The sequence below is a fragment of the Monodelphis domestica genome, chromosome 2 (genome assembly GCF_027887165.1).
Source record: "Monodelphis domestica isolate mMonDom1 chromosome 2, mMonDom1.pri, whole genome shotgun sequence".
Taxonomy (NCBI): domain Eukaryota; kingdom Metazoa; phylum Chordata; class Mammalia; order Didelphimorphia; family Didelphidae; genus Monodelphis; species Monodelphis domestica.
Genome location: NC_077228.1, coordinates 257,930,812 through 257,949,316, shown reverse-complemented (window position 1 = coordinate 257,949,316; position 18,505 = coordinate 257,930,812). Strand labels below are relative to the sequence as shown.

At 40.3% G+C, this 18,505-nt stretch overlaps 1 protein-coding gene and 4 non-coding genes across 8 annotated transcripts in view; 1 reads left to right on the top strand and 4 right to left on the bottom strand.

The window, feature by feature from the left end:
• The first annotated feature begins 9,753 nt into the window (after window positions 1-9,753).
• MIR12324A (microRNA mir-12324a) lies at window positions 9,754-9,814 on the top strand. Its single transcript, NR_162859.1, has one exon. It is a non-coding gene; the product is annotated as a microRNA mir-12324a (primary transcript).
• A 435-nt stretch (window positions 9,815-10,249) lies between these two features.
• TRNAT-AGU (transfer RNA threonine (anticodon AGU)) lies at window positions 10,250-10,323 on the bottom strand. Its single transcript has one exon. It is a non-coding gene; the product is annotated as a tRNA-Thr (tRNA).
• A 339-nt stretch (window positions 10,324-10,662) lies between these two features.
• On the bottom strand, window positions 10,663-10,744 carry TRNAS-AGA (transfer RNA serine (anticodon AGA)). Its single transcript has one exon. It is a non-coding gene; the product is annotated as a tRNA-Ser (tRNA).
• Window positions 10,745-11,083: 339 nt separating this feature from the next.
• On the bottom strand, window positions 11,084-11,157 carry TRNAI-AAU (transfer RNA isoleucine (anticodon AAU)). Its single transcript has one exon. It is a non-coding gene; the product is annotated as a tRNA-Ile (tRNA).
• A 2,086-nt stretch (window positions 11,158-13,243) lies between these two features.
• The window catches only part of CTC1 (CST telomere replication complex component 1), a 39,927-nt gene continuing 34,665 nt past the window's right edge, over window positions 13,244-18,505 (bottom strand). For 2 of the 4 annotated variants that reach the window (XM_007483125.3, XM_007483126.3), the window contains exons 19-23: window positions 15,503-15,647; window positions 14,822-14,886; window positions 14,294-14,459; window positions 14,030-14,156; window positions 13,244-13,881 (exon numbers count right to left, since the gene is read on the bottom strand). In XM_007483125.3, the coding sequence (XP_007483187.1) occupies window positions 13,757-13,881; window positions 14,030-14,156; window positions 14,294-14,459; window positions 14,822-14,886; window positions 15,503-15,647 (628 nt within the window). In that variant the 3' untranslated portion in view covers window positions 13,244-13,756. Of the gene's footprint in view, window positions 13,882-14,029; window positions 14,157-14,293; window positions 14,460-14,821; window positions 14,887-15,502; window positions 15,648-16,056; window positions 16,110-18,505 lie in introns of those variants that run through there. The other 2 variants (XR_008916475.1, XM_007483128.3) reach the window with 2 other exon arrangements.

Below are 18,505 nucleotides of genomic sequence, written 5' to 3'. Positions count from 1 at the left end.
AACATTTTTCATTATGAGACCTTGTAGATATCTTGAAACTTGCTTTGCTAATAATAGTTTAGTCCTTCAGAGTTAATCATTGTATAATATTTCTTTTACTGTATACAGTGTTCTGGTTCTGCTCATCTCACTTTGCATTTGCATATTTTTCCAGACTTTTCTGAACTCATCTTCTTCATCATTTCTTATGGCATAAGAGCATTACAGCCATAATCCACAACTTAACTTGTTCAGTCATTCCCCAATTCATGACCACCTCTCAGTTTCCAATTCTTTGCCACCAAGAAAAGAGCTGCTAAGAATATTTTGTACAGGTAGTTCCTTTCCCATTTTCTCTGATCTTTCTGGGATATAGATCCTGCAATGGTATTGCTGAGTCAGAGGATATACCTAGTTTTATGACTCTGTGAGCATAGTTCCATATTGCTCTCCAAAATGGTTTTATCAGTTCACAGTTCCACCATCAGTGTATTAGTGTTCCAATTTTCCCATAGTCCCAACAATATATATTATTTTCCCTTTTTGGTCATATTAGCTAATCTGAGAGGTATGAGGTAGTATCTCAGGTTTTAATTTACATTTCTCTAAATCAGTGGTGATTTGGAGCATTTTTCAGCATTTAGGTAGTTTTAATTTCTTCTTTTGAGAATTGCTTGTTCATATCATTTGACCATTTATCAATTGGGAAATGTTTTATATTAAAAATTTGACTCACTTCTCCATAAATTTGAGAAATGAGGCCTTTGTTGGAAATATTTGCTATAAAAAAATTTTTCCCCTCAGTGTCCATTCTAAGACAGAAGACCTGGCAAGGATAAGGCAATTGGGGTTAAGTGACTTGAGCAATGTCATTCAGCTAGAAAGTATCTGAAGTCAGATTTGAATCCAGGACCTCCTGTCTTCAGGCCTGGCACTCTTCTCTAGTCACCTAGCTGCCCCTTATGGAAAGTTTTAATGCCTTACCAAAACTTGCCTAACCATTCCCCAATAGGTGAGCACCCCCTAAATGTCTAGGTTTTTTTTACCATTACGAACAGACATGCTATAAATATTTTTGTTCTTATGGGTCCTTTTGTTCTCTCTTTAGTGTGGGATCAAAAAGTAAGCCCAGTGACCTCCAGAGCATATTTCCAAACTGCATTCTAGAATGAGTAGATCAGCAGCCCCTCCAGTATCTGTAATTTTCCTCCTTTGGCATCTTTGCTAATCTAGTTAGTGTAAGGTTTCACTTAATAGTTTCAGCATGAATTTCAGCTACTTTTTAATTGGGGGGTGGAGGGGATTAGCTATACCTACCTTCATGTATGTAAGAATCTCTGGTGAGAAATGGCTTCTGCTGTAACTCTTCTGAAACTTTAGTCTTAGCACATGCCTAGGACCCTAAGAGGATAAGCAGCTTTTTGCTGATCACCCAGATGTTATGTGTCAGAGGGAGGACCTAAGCCTGGGTCTTTATTCTGAGGCTAAGAATTCCATTTTGTGATTCGTTTGCTGCCTTTCTGGACTCAGGGTGATGGGGCAGTGAAAATGATCTATCTATAATGCTTTGTTGATTTCGGCTATATTTTGTCCCCAAAGGTATATCTCTAGCACTGTTAATAGAGAGCTACACTTCCTTTTTATCAATAGAAGGATATTAATTCTTTCAAGTGTTTTATTTTGTTAACCACAACAAGTATCTGCTTTTTTCCTGGGATAGTCTTCAACGTTGTTGTTTTTATTCACTTGTTTCAATTATTTCCAACTCTTCATGACTCCATTTGGGATTTTCCTGGCAAACATACCAGAGTGAGTTGCCATTTCCTTCACTAACATATTTTATAAATGAGGAAACCAAGGCAAACGAGTAAGAGACTTGCCCAGCTAACAAGTGTCTGAGGATGGATTTGAACTCATTAAAATGAGTCTTCCGTGGGGCAGGTAGACAGCACAAGGGATAGAGCTGAGAAGACCTGGGTTCAAATTAACCTCATACCCTTTTTAGCTGTGTGATTCTGGACAAATCATTTAATCCTGATTGCCTAACCCTTCCTTCTCTTCCTTCTTAGAACTGATAGAAGGTAAGAATTTTAAAAATATATTGATCTTCCTGATTATAAATTATCCACTTCACCACCTGGCTGCCCAGGCTTTAACTATCCATCTTAAATATATTCAGCCAATAGCTGTCCAATGCCATTTTGGCATCTGTATAACATCTGTTTATAAAAGCTACACGTGTTAGCATCTGATCTTCCCTTTTTGCCTTGAAGTGCACATTTCCCACATTTTAGGCTTTATAAATAGAGCATCTCATGAAATATTGTTGGGTCATTGAAAGGAAGGTTAGAGCAATCAAATCTCTTAGAATTGCTTCAGTCATCCACTTAAACCATTCCATAGTATGCCAAGCGAGATCAAACCCAGGGAGCTTTATCCCATGGAGGGCTGGGCTGACTATAAAGGACACTTGGCCAACAATTCTTTTTTCTTAGTCATTAGTCTCAAATCAGCTAGTAAAGGATGGAATTAGAGGATGCCAGCACCTGTGTTGGCAATGGAAATGGTTATTGGTTTATTAAGAGGTGTGTGTTGGGGGAAGGAGAAAAAACAAAGTGGCCAATTCAAAACTCTGGGTTTTGCCAACAAAGGCAGTCATTTGCCTTTCAGTTTCTGGTTCCCAGGGATTCTGTGGTGATGATTGGCTAAATGGGCTGTGTTTGTAAGGCTTATTCTTTTTATCTCTGCATAGGACATCTATTATTATTGAACAAAAATTTACTTCATAGTCTGAGCTGAACATTGTATTGGTGAAGAAAGACTTAAGGGAAAGCATATTGGTCCCAAATAGAGCTCCATGAAACAGTTATAAAACAAGATGAGGAATAATTTTATTAGATATCCTAACCTCAGAGTATAGAAGGGTATTAGGAAAATCCTGAGTGCATTTCCTGAATGTGGATTAGCTCCTTTTTCCATTTGGTTTGTAAGAAACAAAGGAACCAGTGACATGTGGATGAAAGTAGGGAGTAGATGATGCCACCAATGCTCAGACTGTCCTAACTAATGTTAGATGGAAGTTTACGTTAGAGGAGGGGGTAGTTGGAATTGTTGACCAATGGATAGGCTTAATGTGGGGACCTAGTGAATCTACCAATAAACATCAATGCTTGCTACATATCATCACTATGTTAACTCCCAAGAGATACAAAAAGGGGCAAAAGACAGTCCTTGCCCACAAAGAGATCCTAATCTAATGTTAGAATCTCATATATCATTTGTATATAAAATTTAAGTAATTAGGACATTTCTTTTTCCAATATCCACTGCAGACACAATAATGACAGTTCATTTTCTTAGTAACACTACATATCCTTTTCTCCTATCTCAAATGCTTAAAATCTCAAAAATTAATCAGAGGTGTTCCTGACAAAGGCAAGTGACATTAGCTTCTATTTTTTAACCCTTACCCTCCATCTTGGAATCAATACTATGTGTTGGTTCCAAAGTGGAAGAGCAATAAGGACTAGGCAATGGGGGCTAAGTGACTTGCCCAGGGTCACACAGTAAGGAGAAGTGTCTGAGGTCAAATTTGAACCCAGGATCTCCTATCTAAGCTTGGTGCTCTATCCACTGTGCTACCTAGCTGCTCCAACAGTAGCTTCTAAGGCTGTTTGAAGAGAGATCCTTATGAATTTGGGAGGCATCTAGGTGGCTCAGTATTTGGTTCTAAGATAGAAGATAAGGTTGTTGTTTTTTAATCCAGTGGAGTTTCATTAGAATTTTATTTTCAGTTGTCTATCTTTTGTCGATCTGTTTGTATAGGACATACGGCAACAAGTATATCCTCTAAATGCCACTAATGTCTAGATCCTGAGTAAATAGGAGAACAGTTCCCACACATGTATTCCAACAAAGGTGGGGTGCGGGTGGGAAAGAGCATTAGATTTAAGAAATACGAAAAGAAACTAAGATAAATCTAATGCAGATTAACACAAGGATACCCAGAAGCTCATAAACATGGGGTGTGAGGAGATAACCAGAGGAGCTTGAGTCCATACAGAGTCTATCAAGTGCTCCTAGGACACCAGGAACCTGAGGCATTGTTATTCCAAGCAAAAAGATCAAAGTGCTCTAGAGAGGAAACTCTGGGGACAATTAGGAACCTGCAGTGACAGGTTCTATTAGAACCTATTAAAACCCAAAGTCAAAATGAAAATCTACTGTTCAATCCCTGAAAGAATCATCCAAATAAAAATGCTCAGGAATGTTACAGCCCAAATCCATAGCTTACAGATCAAAGAAGAAATACTGCAAGAAGCCAGATATAAAAGTTTTTAATACCAAGGAATTATAGTCAGGACCACACAAAACTTGGAAGCTAACAATATAAGAAAGATGGGAGATTGGAATTGATTATTATCTGGGGGGGAGGAAGGGAGCTGGGAGAATGAGTCTTTAATGAAATAGAGGACTTCTAGAATCATTCCTGATTTAAAAAAAAAAAAAAGACTAAGTTTTTTGTTGTTTAGTCATCTCCAACTCTTCATGACCCCATTTGGAATTTTCTTGGCAAAGCTACTGGAGTGGTTTCCTTCTTCAGCTCATTTTAAAAATAAGGAACTAAAGCAAATGGGTTTAAGTGACTTGCCCTGGGTCATACAGTTAGGTAATATCTGAGGTCATATTTGAACTCAAACTGACTCATCTTTAGGTCTAGCACTATCCAAAGTGCCATCTATCAGGAGTCAAAAATAAACAGAAAAAAGTAAATACATATGAACAACTGAAAGGGACTATGCAAAAATGCAGTGTCCCCTCAGAATCCTAGTGTTTTCAAGAGTCATAGAGGGAAATAAACTGATCCTAGGAGTGACTTTGTTCTATTTGGATGATCTTAAAAAATTAAAAATTTAAACATAGATGAAGGAGTGAGTGAAATGGGTCACATCAACATCACTTTCCTCAGAATCAGACAAAAAAGGGTTGAACATGCAAACACATTAAATCTAAGAGGTTTAATCACCTATTTAGGTGAGACCAGGGAGAGGGGATGGGGAGTTAAGGTTAAAAAGTAGGGTAGAGTCAGTGGAGGATTAATGATTAGCAAAATAATATAATCTCTAATTTTTGGAAATGGATAATGAATGAAGGGGAGATATAAAAAGGGTAAGTTATGATTAGAGTCTATGCAAGAGAAAAAAGGATGGAAGCATGTTCCAATTATTGTCTATTATGTCAATGTGTAGACCATAGTTCTCTCACAACTTTAAGAAGGAAAAAAGAAAAGGAACAAAAGGATAAGATAATAGCTAACGTGTTTAATATGTGCTAGGCACTGCCAAATGCGTTATATGATGGATGGATGCAAATACACAATCATGAATATGAATGGAATGAAATCACCTATAAAGTGGAAAAGAATAGTATATTGTATTAACAAGCAAAATCCAACAATATTTTGTTTATAAGAAACTCAAGTGAAATAAAGGGAAAGTAGCAATTATAATTTCAGATAAAGCAAGAATAAATATAGAGGATTCAAAATTGTTAAGCTGGAAACTACACCATTAAAAGTGAATCAATATCATGTAATGAATATGAAGCATCTAGTTAATTAAATGAAAAGTTGGTTTATGGAGAAGATTGGATAATAAAACAAAAGTTGAGAACCTCAATGTAACCCTTTCAAATCTAACAAAAAGATAAAGACATTAAGGACAAGAATTCTTTAGAAGTTTTATGTGTGATGGGTCTCTGGGAACTATTGAATGGGAATAGAAAGGAGTATGTGTGTGTGTATATGTATATATATGTTGTGACAAGGAAATCACTTTAAAAGACTGATATATATTAATTTAAGGTCGCCAAGGAATTCAGCTATGTAATTCTTAAATGAAAACTCAAGTCAGCAGTCAACCTTTTATGGAGTTTAATTACAAACAGGAGGAAGAAAGGTATTAGAGAGAGAGAGAGAGAAAGGGGAGAGAAGGGAATAGGGCTTAAATACCCCTTCTGTTTAGGCTGGGCCAAGAGGCCCAAGCCCTTAGATAGCTGAGGCAAAGAAAAGAGATCAGTCCCTATCACTCACGTGACCAAAATGGAGAAACAGTCTCAGGGGCCTCCACCTCCAGCTTCCTTCAGAGCAAGCTTCTCAGAGCACAACCTCTCAAAGCCAAACCTCTCCAACCTACCACCTTTATCTTTCCTATCTTTAAGGAAAACATCCAAGTTCCCTCCCCTCAGTTCTCACATCTACCAATCACTGTCCATGTCTTCCCTGTGCCAATGGTGGCTCTAGCTTAACCCAGGACCGCCCAGAGGTCTGTGGCTTTGCACATGTCTGTTGAAGGTCATATTCTCAAATAATTAAATCTTGATCCTTTGCTGCAGCCCTTTCTAAATCCTGTTAGGACTGAGTGGGGTGGAAATTGTATTTTCCAAGACCTGGTTCTGTCATTCCAAGTATCTCTATTGTATCAATTCTAAAATCAATCAAGACTCAAAGAACTTCCTGTTCTATGCTTAAGCATAGGTCAAAGCCCTTTCCATTGTTCAGCAAAAGGTTTCTGTCCTAAAGTAATCTTAAGAAGGGAGGAGGAGGAACAACCCATGCCAATGGGGTTCACATTCCAATAGACTATCAGTATGAAATTTTCCAAGTATGAAATTTCCCAATGGTGAAATTTCCAACATTTATAAGTCTAAGAAATTTTAAGGTTTACAATGTATATGTAACACACATGTGACACCTTTAAAATCTTCAAAAGCAACTACAGATAAAAAGTGGAAATGTTAAACATATCCTTTACTGACTAATGAAATAAAATATTTAACAAAGGCTTTTGAGGAAAGCATTAAAAATTAGAGATTGACATTAATCTTAAAGAATTAGTATTGAAAGAAAAACTGTAGAAACATGATTCAACAACTTATATAAAAAAATCAAAAGTGTTGCAAAACTATAAAGAATAAGTATGGGGGCAGCAAGGTGGCTCATTGGTTTGAGAACCAGAGCTAGAGATAAGAGGCCCTAGGTTTAAATCTAACCTCAGACACTTCCTAGCTGTTTGACTTAGGGCAAATCACTTCATTCCCATTCTCTAGTCCTTACCACTCTTCTGCCTAAGTGATTCTCAGACAAAAGGTAAGGATTAAAAAAAACGTATAATTTAAAAGAAGTGACATAGGAAGTCACTTCCATCCCACCCCTTTAAAGAAGTGGGAGGTCCACAAAGGTTTTATATTTTCTTTCCAGACTTCCATAGTGTGGACCAGCTATTTTGATTCTGTTCCCCTTTTTTTTTGTTTTTTATAAAAAATGCTTATAAGGGATGACTTTCTGGGAGGCAGAAGGAGAATACTGAGGGAAAGTATAGCAATGTAAAAAACAAAATATGGAAATAAAAATGTTTTGAAAAAATTTAAAAAGCTAGTATGCTTTATTTTTTACCAATTAAATATAATAACAAATTTCCACATAAGTTTTCCAAAGTTAGTTTTATTTTTTAAGAAATGGGAAAAGCAAATTGCCAATATTCAAAAGAAAATAATTGAATACATATGAAATAAAGGAAATCACCCAAAATATTTTCATTTTTCATATGTTAACAAATCAGATAATTTAGATGAAATCGTTACAAAAAATACCCAGATTCACACTTGGGGTGGTGATTAAACATAAATGAACTTTCTCTCTTCTTTGTTCTTTGAAAATCCCTAGATCTAGATGGATTTACATGTGCATTCTATCAAACATTCAAAGAAAAAATAATTCTAATACTAAAACAATTTACAAAAATGGAGTGGGGATGGAGAGTAATGCTAACAAACTCCTTTTATGATACCATGTTCTCAAAGGATTAAAATATTAAATGGAGGAATGGGTAGGATCCACTTGAATCTTGTTTTAATATGAACAAGAAAAAGATTGAAAAAGTATAAACATATAGTCAAGTACAGAAACACAAGAATAGCAAAAGGGAGAAGGTGGTAGTATCAGGAAAAGTGGGCCCCCTTCTCCACATCCATTGAAGATGACTGTAGGAATCTTGAGTTAACCTAGACTTCAGGCGTGTTGGAGCACAAAGGACAACACAGCCATCCAATGCAGCTGAGGAAGTCTCCAGGTGTAACGACTTCATGCCACTGGACCCAGGCTTCCAATGCCGAGAGAGTGGGACTGTCTCTGTGCATCGACTTTTCCACTTAAATCTCCTTCACGCACAAGTGTCTTTGTGCACACTCATCTGTCATAGATGAAAACGCACAAAGACAATCGTCATCCTCGGTTACCCAGAGACGCCGACTACTACTACTACTACTACTACTACTACTACTACTACTACTACTACATTCTGCTCTCCAACCAAAATGTACCATTAATGCATTGTTCTAGAATACGGCTCAACTTGACTGAGATTTCACTCTGCCTTCCATCTTCTTCTGTTTCCCCTTCTACTTGTTTTGTTTTGTTTTTAAACCCTTACCATCCGTCTTGGAGTTGATACAGTATATTGGCTCCAAGGCAGAAGAGTGGTAAGGGCAGGCAATGGGGGTCAAGTGACTTGTCCAGGGTCACACAGCTGGGAAGTCTGAGGTCAGATTTTAACCTGGCACCTCCCCTCTCTAGGCCTGGCTCTCAATCCACTGAGCCACCCAGCTGCCCCCTCCCCTTCTACTTAATGAATTGACTGTCCAACTCAATGGACACCTTTCCTTGTGAAATCTTTTTCAATTTTCTAACCATTGAATGACACCCTTCCTTTGCACCTCTTTTATAGTCTTCCTCGAGGGAGAGGAGAGGAAGGTAAATTTTCAGGAGTTTTCAGGGGGAAATGGTTCTCCCCTTCAGGTGCTACAGCTACTCTTTGGTATCATTTCTATATAATTACTCCAGCATATCCTGGCTTATTTAAAATTTTGTTTTCTTTCAACTTCTGTACACTGTAAATTCTGTAAAATTAATGAATTGTTAAAATTGAATGAATGCATCTACAATTGCAAATTGGATATCTCCAACTAGATATCTAGATAAATATTTTGGCCTCAAAATGTCCAAAATTGAGCTTATTATCTTTCCAAAAAAACTCTTCTCTTCTTCCTAACACCCTCCTCTACCAACACCCTCCAACTTCTTCCTAATTTCCCTATTGCCAACATCCTCCAAGTCACCCAGGCTTGAAACCAAAGTGTTATTCTCAAATTCTCACTCTCCCTCGTCCATCCATCATATGCAGCCTGGGGTCAAGCTGTTATTCTACCTTCCCAACATTTCTCATATACACCCTCTTCTCTCTGACACTGCCACCCCTCATCACCTGCCATCTAAATTATTGCAATAGCTTACCGCTGGGCTTCCCTGCAGGTCTGACCATGGCACACCCTGAATTCAAGTGACTTGTCCAGGGTCACACAGTTAAGCCATGACTACCTAACTTCCCCCTGACTGAGCATTTTCCTTGACTCTATCCCCCTTGTTTCTCTCTTCTCTGCCTCTCAGCTTCCCTTTTTTTTCCCCTCCAATTTTCAGCTAAAGTCCTACCTTCTGCAAGAAGCCTTTCCAGGTCTTCCTTAGTCCTAACTAAGGTGTTTCCCTCAGAGATTTCCCCCAATTTACTCTGTCTCTAGCTTGTTTGTATGTAGTCATCGCTGGATTGTTTTTGGAGTGATCTGAGTGGAAACCTCTAGGTGGGAGATATAAGTACAGAAACAGATACAGAAGAGAGGGAGACAGGCACCTTCTTACAGCAGTCAGCTGGGTGGTGTAGCGGGTAAAGCGCCAGGCCTGGAGTCAGGATAGACCTAAGTTCAAGTCCGGACCCTGGCGCTTATTATTTCTGTAACCTATGAAGATTGTTTCCTCACTTTTAAGAAGAATTGTTGGGAAGCGATTAGTTTTAAAGTATTCTGCAAAACTTTACAGGACCATAATTATACTTTTATTAGAAACGAAACAATGGAGATACGGAAGCAGACACAAAGTGAGACAGAAACGCGCGCGCGCACACACAAACACACACGCCCCTTCCCCAATTGTCAAAATTGTCGATCCCATGGACTGAATTTGGGAGAAGACAGCAACCCCAAACATCCAGTTCTGTCGGAAACGAGGCTCTCGGTTTGTAAGGAGTTTGGGCTTCTTTCCTAAGTTAAAAAACAGAGAACGAGAGGTAGTGAAAGGGTAGGAGAAATGAAGAGAGAACGAAGATAACAAGGTGCAAGAATTTGGAGAAACGCTGAAATTTGGAGACAAAAACCTCGTCAGCAAAGGCACCGCTGGGATTCGAACCCAGGATCTCCTGTTTACTAGACAGGCGCTTTAACCAACTAAGCCACGGCGCCAGGAACTGAAGAACCATTTCTAGAAAATCCATACAAAGGATTCACGTTTGCTAACCAGTTGCTTTTATTTCTTTATACTCCGCAGCGGAGACCGACCAGCTGCTGGATGTTTCTCGGTCCAAACCCCGAGTTTTCGTCTATCTCTTCTGAGGCTTCCCTTTTCTCCCTCCCCCTTCTTCAAGAAGCCATTTTAACCCTTTCTACTCTTAAAAGACCATGGATAGGACAGAGGCTGCTGCTGAAGCCAGGAATCTCCAAAGACAGGGTCAGAGCGGTAATAATCGCAAGCAGAGCCACGGAAGGCACTACCCAAACAGGTTAAAGGAGAAAAGGAAAACACGTAGTCGGCAGGATTCGAACCTGCGCGGGGAGACCCCAATGGATTTCTAGTCCATCGCCTTAACCACTCGGCCACGACTACCATAGGCCCTCTTATCTCTCCCCTGCCTTTCTGAGGCTTCAACATGACGACGCCCACATCCAAATGCAGGGAAGCACCAGGAATTCCGGGCCTCCACCCTCTTCTCTTTTTGCTTCTCTCCTTGCGTGGCGTGAGCTTCCACTGCGCTCATTCTACCGACTAGCCGCAGCGCCAAACCCCTCCTCGCGTTGCAGAACTTCCTTCCCAGGCTCTGAGGCCATGAGCGTAGAGTTCAGAAAGCCTGCTTTTATTTATTTTTTGGAGGGAGTTGAGAGGAAACTTTCGAAAAGCAAATGGGGTTTGTCTAAACCTCCACGGATAATCCAAAAGTAAAACTAGTGGCCCGTACGGGGATCGAACCCGCGACCTTGGCGTTATTAGCACCACGCTCTAACCAACTGAGCTAACCGGCCCACGGTTGGGCTGCTTGGAGAATAGCTTATTTGGTATCACCTTACAATGATGAACTCTGAAATTAAAGAACTCAATGCTCTGAAGACTGGAGCTGATTATTCCCTAAAGCTCTCTCCCCTAAGTGACAAAAGAAATGGAAATCGTGCAGGTCCTCAGCAGCGTGGGTGCTGCCTGCACCCTACGAAACTGACTGCCTTCCAGTCTGCTTCCTTCAGTCCCAAGGAGCCTTCGTCATTACCAAACCCTAAACAATGTTTCCCGGAACCCAAGCATCTATTCGTCCTCCTACGCGCATCTCTCTTTTCTCAAAAGGTTGCAGGGCTGGGTGTCCTGTGCCTGTGCAACTATTATCTCCTTTTGACAGATGGAGAAAGAAATGGCTCAGAAGGTTAAGCCAACTTGCGTGACGCCGGCCAAAGCTGAGCCTGGGGTCTCCACGCCCACCGCTGATCTGCCCGTCTAAACTCAGTCTCGTTACTCCTAATCCTGCCTTTGTCTCATAGATGTTGAATCCTGCCTGTGCATCCGCCATCACTGCCTGATCTTGGGTTTCATCGTGGTCCTCCTCTCTTGCCAGTCACGTGTTCTACCTATGGGAAGCTCTCAGGTGATGGTTGTGATAAGACAAACGGAAGGGGGTCACGACAGTGAAGGCAGTCCTAAGGGATCTGAGTCGTGACAATGAACCCAGAGCAAAGCCGAGTTAATTCTTACCCCCTCCCCCATCCCGCACACACTAACACTCACTATACTGCAGAGGGAAATGAAGTCACGACCACTAGTTTTCAAAACAATATCCTGAAAAACAGACAAGGAACCAGCAGAAAGATTCTATGTTAAGGATCGAGGAAAATAACACACACTTCATGAACTCACAAAGTGGGGAAAATAGGATTCATTAGCCAACGACCATAATACATCATGCAAAATCTGAGAGGTGGCCCTTCTCACCACCACCTCTTCCATTCATCGTCTGCAAATTGCTCCCATAATTAAACCCAATTTCCATTCTCTTTCTACCGGTTCCTTTCCTACACCCAGCCGTGCCTTCTTTAAAAAGAAACACCACTCTCTCTAGATCACACCATGCGGTTCCGTCTGGCATTATCAAGTCTTCTCCCTTTCAAACTCCTTTTAAAAAATATTGTATACACACCTGCCACAATCCTCATTCTGGTTTGTTTGGTTTTTTTTCCAAATGCTCCCTCAAGCAATCAAAGATCTAATTTAATCATAAAATGATGGCATTTTTCTCAATCCTCATGCTCTTGCTGCTGTATTTGACATTGACTAGACTCAGAAATACCTGACATGTCCTCAGTATCCCTTGCTGGTTCACCTTCCATAACAGCCCTCTTACTAGGTCTCCCTGCCTCATTTCTTCCCTTTCTAATCATTTGCCCACATAGATGCCAAGGGTTTTCCTAAATAGTGGGTCTCTTTAATAATTCCAGTGATTCAGTACCTCAAGTATCTCCTAGTATTCTCTCCTTCCAGTTCCCTTAGATTTCCCATGTTTGCAAAACAGCTCAAACACCACCCATTACAAGCTTTTTTAATGACCCCCTGCTCCTAATGCCCACCCTTTCCAAAGGGCCCTGTGTTGCACACAACCTTAATATATTATTTTATGTAATTTGTAAGCTCCTACACAGGTGAGTAGGCAGGAAGTTTCATTTTTATCTTTATATCCCCAGCAGAGCAACCTGAATTTATTAGATGCTTAACAAATATTGATACCAGCTCTGGGATTACAGCCTCTATGTTCTCTTTCCTGGACAGGGCATTTTGCTGGGTGTTCTGCTACCATCACAATAGCTGGTATTAAACTTCTTTGTGAACAAGCCTTTGCTACCTAAGAATGGGAGCTGTCTTGTCTCACCCTCCTATTTGTAAAACTTCGAGTCTTGAGGTTACAACTAAACGGAATGATGGGTAAAAGGTGAGATATGCAGAACCTGCTTGCTAGAGGTCTGGATGCCTCTTTCCCTGCCTGATCTGACTCCCAGGTCTTGCTTCCCTGCCCCCTTCCTCTTACCCCCCCACCCCCAGTATATATTGAGAAACATTAAAACAAGTCTCAAATGAGAGAGCTTTATTAAGCTTTATTGAGGATAAAGTGCTTGCATAGTCACTGCAGAAACAGGTCAATGCTACTCTTCACACCTTAGGCACAGAGCAGAGGAATAAGGCACCAGAATGAGGCAAGAATGATAAATTAAGGCAGAAGTGGGATTTTTCTCTTTCAACAAATCCAGTCAAACTGGAAACTGATTGTAGGGTCCCTGGGCTTCAGGATGGAGATGAAATAAATGAGGTAGACTGATTGGAGAACCAGGAATCCAAATGCCTATATTCACTTAAGTAAAGGAAGAGTGGGGTCCACTGGACCCTGTTAGGAGGACACAGCATTCAGTAGGGCTGGACGTAGCTTCCCTGGGAGCTTCAGCTCTTCAGGGGAATAAATATTTGTTGATTGATTAGAAAACTAGCTATCTTAATAGCTTACAATGGAGTTGTTATCTGTATTATTGGAACCCTATCACTGAATGAATTCAGATCCTTGATGTACTGCTGTTAAGAAGGATCCCAGGTGTCTCAGGAACTTAAGATGTCAGGGGGCTCAGGGTCTCTGAGAGAAAGGCAGGAGAGACTGAGTCTGGGAACCACACGAGTCAAGACAGGAATCTCACCGAACTGGAACCGATGTAGCCGAGGGGGTTCTAAGAAAAGAAGGTGGGGGGCTCAATTCTCATTCTTCAATTCCCCTTTCCACACTTAGATACTGGATCATTCCCTTCAATACCCAATGGAGGGCTTCCATCCCCTTTTCTTAGAGACCTTAGTGTCTGAACCATGATATGCCCTCACCTAATGGCATGACTCTGGTGGGTTTCCTCTTAAGTTCAAAAGTAAAAAAAACAGGTCGGAGGACAGAGGGACTGGAACAGAGTGTCTGGAGGAAGAACATCAGGGGATCATCTGTTTTGCTGGTAACCTGGAGAAGGACACAGCCTAATCATTCAGGACCAGACATTCAAGTTCCAAGTTATTCCATTGCCACCACAGCCTACCCTCCCTTTTTAAAATTTCTAATTCCTCCCACTGGGCCCCAAATTCCCCAGCAAATCTGACCTCAGACTGGGCCCCAGCTCTGGTAGTGTGAAGGGCAACTTTCCCAGGTATCCTGACCAGCTCCATCAGGGAATCCCACTCAGAAGGACAAAGGCCTAGGGCTACTGCCACCTGCTGGTTGGTGCAGGTCACTACAGCTTCTGCAGTCCCATCTTCTACCAGAAGCCTGGGGGAGCAGAGTTTCCTGTTAGAGAGGTTTTTAAGAGCTAGCTTGGTTCAACCCGTTTTACAGGGAAGGAAATAGAAGCCAAATTAGGTGAAGAGGCTTGCCAAAGGTTCCACTGCTACCAAACAGAAAAGCCAAGACGAGAAACTGGCTTTTCGCAATGAGAGAGAAAGAGAGAGAATGTGTGTATGTGGGTATGACAACAGTGGTATAGGACATGTTGTGTATATATATATTATTATACTATAATGTGAGGTTATTACTAAATAAAAAGGGTTGTTATTGTGACTACTTGTCAGAGGGCTACCTGTGTAACCCAAGTCTCTACTTCTCCATGTTCTAACACCCAACCCTTCTCTTACCTGATGTTAGCCTGGCTCACCGAAGCCTGAGTGGGACATGGGGGACCCTGTCGACTACACTGCCCCTAAGAGGAAGAAAATGACTCAAAAATTCTTGTCTCACCATGTTTTCCCCTAATCCTACAAGCCTACACCCATGTGGCTTAATACCTTAAATAACCCTCTTTCCCCTTCCATTTAGGGAATGTACTGTACTGTGGTTCTTCCGCTTCCAACACAGGCATGCCCAAGAGAACAGGGAAGTACCTAGATCTTGCTCCAAGAACATAGTTGTCACCAACTTTTCAATCTACAGTCATAACTATCACCCAACCCTGTGTTAAATTCTTTACCCAAGATCTCAGGTAACAAAAAGAACAGTTTGTTTCTTGGACAGGAGTACCCAAGAACAAGAAAATCCACCCAGGCTACTAGACTACTCTGTCCTTAAGAGGAGGCCTCTCACTAGGCACCCTCCATCTTGTTCCTGTCAAAGGGCTAATTTAAGAATGACCAGCTCCCTGTTTTTATATGCTGCTTTACAGAAAGCCATAGAATGAAAAAGCTAGTGGCTTCCTTAGAGCTATGGATAGGAACTGCTGCCCCTCTACTCCCACCACAGAACCACCACTCTCTAATTATGGTGACACAGTTATCAATTGCTTCTAGCTCTGAATTTTACCATTTTATAAGTGGTTTTACCTGAACACAGATACTGGTACAATGTGCACAGATCCAGAGTAGCTGGACACTGAGGACAGATACCACATGACAGGAAGCACTGGCTGGGGAAGGCCCTAGGGAATCCCCCTGTAGTTCTGCCAAGTAGATGTGGGGCAAGCTGGAGCTATGAAAGATATAAGAAGAAATATGGCAAATTCAGAGTGGCCAGAAAAAACAGGACGGGGGTAGAGAAAGGGAGGAGGTAAAATAAGGTGGGGAACAAGATAATAGGGAAATGGGAATAGGACTGAGACCAGGTCAAGGGAAAGAACAAAGGGAACGTAGGGTCAATTATTGGAATCCACTGGAAAGTAGAGGATAGGAAAGGACCAGTTCTTGTATAACTACTCTCCTAGAATTGTCTTTCCACTTACTCCTACAAGAACTGGGTGGTCTCAGATAGTTTTTTTTTTTTATAGCATGGGCTAATTGTTTTATTCTAGCCACCATTAATTTCCTCATCCCCTTCCTTTTTTTTTTTATTTCTCAGATAGTTTTTAATTAATCCCTTATGTTCCTAAAATTTTACTTACAGCTTCAGTGAGAGATGGTTTGGCTTGAGAGGAGAAGCAGGAGGAAGTTTGATCTAAAGAAGGAATTTTTGTGAGGATTTACATGGTTTTGGAATTGTGAAGGCCAAAGACTGAATTTGGGGAGGGGTAATTTGAAAAATTTCATCGAGAATAATATGGAGGGACTCAATTAAAAGCAGGGGAAAGTGGATAAATGAGATAAAAAAGCACAAGGTGAGGGGAATTTTTCAGGAGAATTAGTCACAAGACCAACATAGCAAGAATGACAAAAAGATTGAGAATCTTTGAAAGTATGGCTGGGAAAGGGAATGTTTCTGCTTATAACCAAGTATTTCTTATTTATGCTCAAAGGTCAGGTTGATATACTTTCTAGAAGAAAAGATTAAGGGACTATTTCTTTTCCAAGATATCAGGAATTCAGAATGAAGTACTTGATCTTTTAAAAAACAAAAGGGCTTCAATATGAAAATAAAGCTAAAATAGATTAAAAGTATAAACAAATATCTCTGATAAAGGTCTAATTTCTCAAATACATATAAAGAACTAAGTCAAATTTATAAGAAACCAAGCTATTCCCCAATTGACAAATGATCAAGGGATATGAAAAAAGCAGTATTCAGAGGAAGAAATCAAAACTATAAATAATAGTATGAAAAAATGTTCTAAATTCCTCCTGATTAGAGAAATGAAAATCAAAACAACTCTGAGTTACCACCTTATAGCTAAGCAAACTGGCCAATATGACAGTAAAGGAAAATAATCAATGTTGATGGGGATGTGGCAAAATTGGGACATTAATGTATTGCTGGTGGAGCTGTGAATTGATCCAACCATTTTGGAAGGCAATTTAGAATTTTACACAAAGGGTTTTAAAAGAATGCATGCCCCTTTTGATCCAGCAATACCACTACTGGGTGTATCCCAAAGAAATTTTTAAAAATGGGAATGAACCTGTTTGTACAAAAGTATTCATACCTGTGCTTTTTGCGGTGGCAAAAAATTGGAAACTATGGGGATGTCCCTCAATTGGGGAATGGCTGAACAAATTGTGATACATGATGGTGATAGAATATTGTCGTGCTATAAGGAATGATGATGATTAATCCATGGATTTCTATATGAACTGGAAAGACCTCCATAAACTGATGTGAAGTTAAATATGCAGAATCAGAAGAACATTGTACAAAGAAACTGAAACATTGTGGGCCAATCAAATGTAATAGACTTTGCTACTAACAACAATACAATGATCCCTCCAGAGAGGGAACTCATGGAATAGAAATGCAGAAGAAAACATGATTTATCACTTATTTCAGCATATGATTTGGAGTTTAGGTTTTAAAAGATTAATTATTACAAAAATGAACAATATGGAACTATATCTTGAGTGATAATACATGTAAAACCCAGTGGAATTGCTTGTCAACTCGGGAAGTAGGAAGAGGAGAGGGAGACAGCATGAATCATGTAACCTTGGAAAACTTACATGTGAATTTGTTACTGGAATAAAATAAAGAAAAATTTAAAAATAAAATAGTTTAAATAGGTCTGAAAAGGCAGAGATGAAACCTGACCTGAGACAGGAGAGCGAATGTGGAAGAATGTGATGGAGAGAAGAAAAGGAACAAATACCTGGGACAAATAGGAGAGTCTTCCTGAAGAAGGGGGAACTATAGACCCTTAGATGGGGTGGTTGCTTGTCCTCCAGAGGCATGACAACATAGATACACAGAAGGAGTCAGGACAATATGGCAACAAGAAAGAGTAAGGTAGCCTTGGGCTGAACTGAGGCAAAAGGTCCAGGACTGTTGTGCCTCATCTGGATCAGACCAATTGACAATCTGGAAAAGGTCCAGAGGAAGGCAAACAGGATGGTGAAGGATTTCAAAATCATGTCCTAAGTAAGAGGACTGGCTAAAGATAATGAGGATGGGGGCAGGTGGGTAGCTCAGTGGATTGAAAGTCAGGCCCAGAGATGGGAGGTCCCAGGTTAAAATCTGGCCTCAAGACACTTTCTAGCTGTGTGACACTGGGCAAGTCATTTAACCCCTATTGCCTAGTCCTTACCACTCTTCTGCCTTAGAACCAATACCCAGTATTGATTTCAAGATGGAAGGTAAGGGTTTAAAAAAAAATAAAGATAATGAGATCAATATAGAGAAGACTCAGAGGAACATAAAAATAAGTGTTTAAAAGTCAAATGGCCATCACAGAGAAGAGGGGAAAGAGGTCTGCTTGGCTCTCAAGGGTTTCTGGTTTTCCTGGAGCAATGGAGACAACTGACAAAGAGGTCTCTTTAGGATTCATATAAGGAAAAATGCAGCTGCTCTGGGATGCAGTAGAGGTTGGATGACCACACCATCAGGAAGAGGCTGGACTAGATGTCTCTCCTCCAACTGTATAATTCTGTAATTACTAACATCTAACCATGTTACGTGACAAAAGTTTA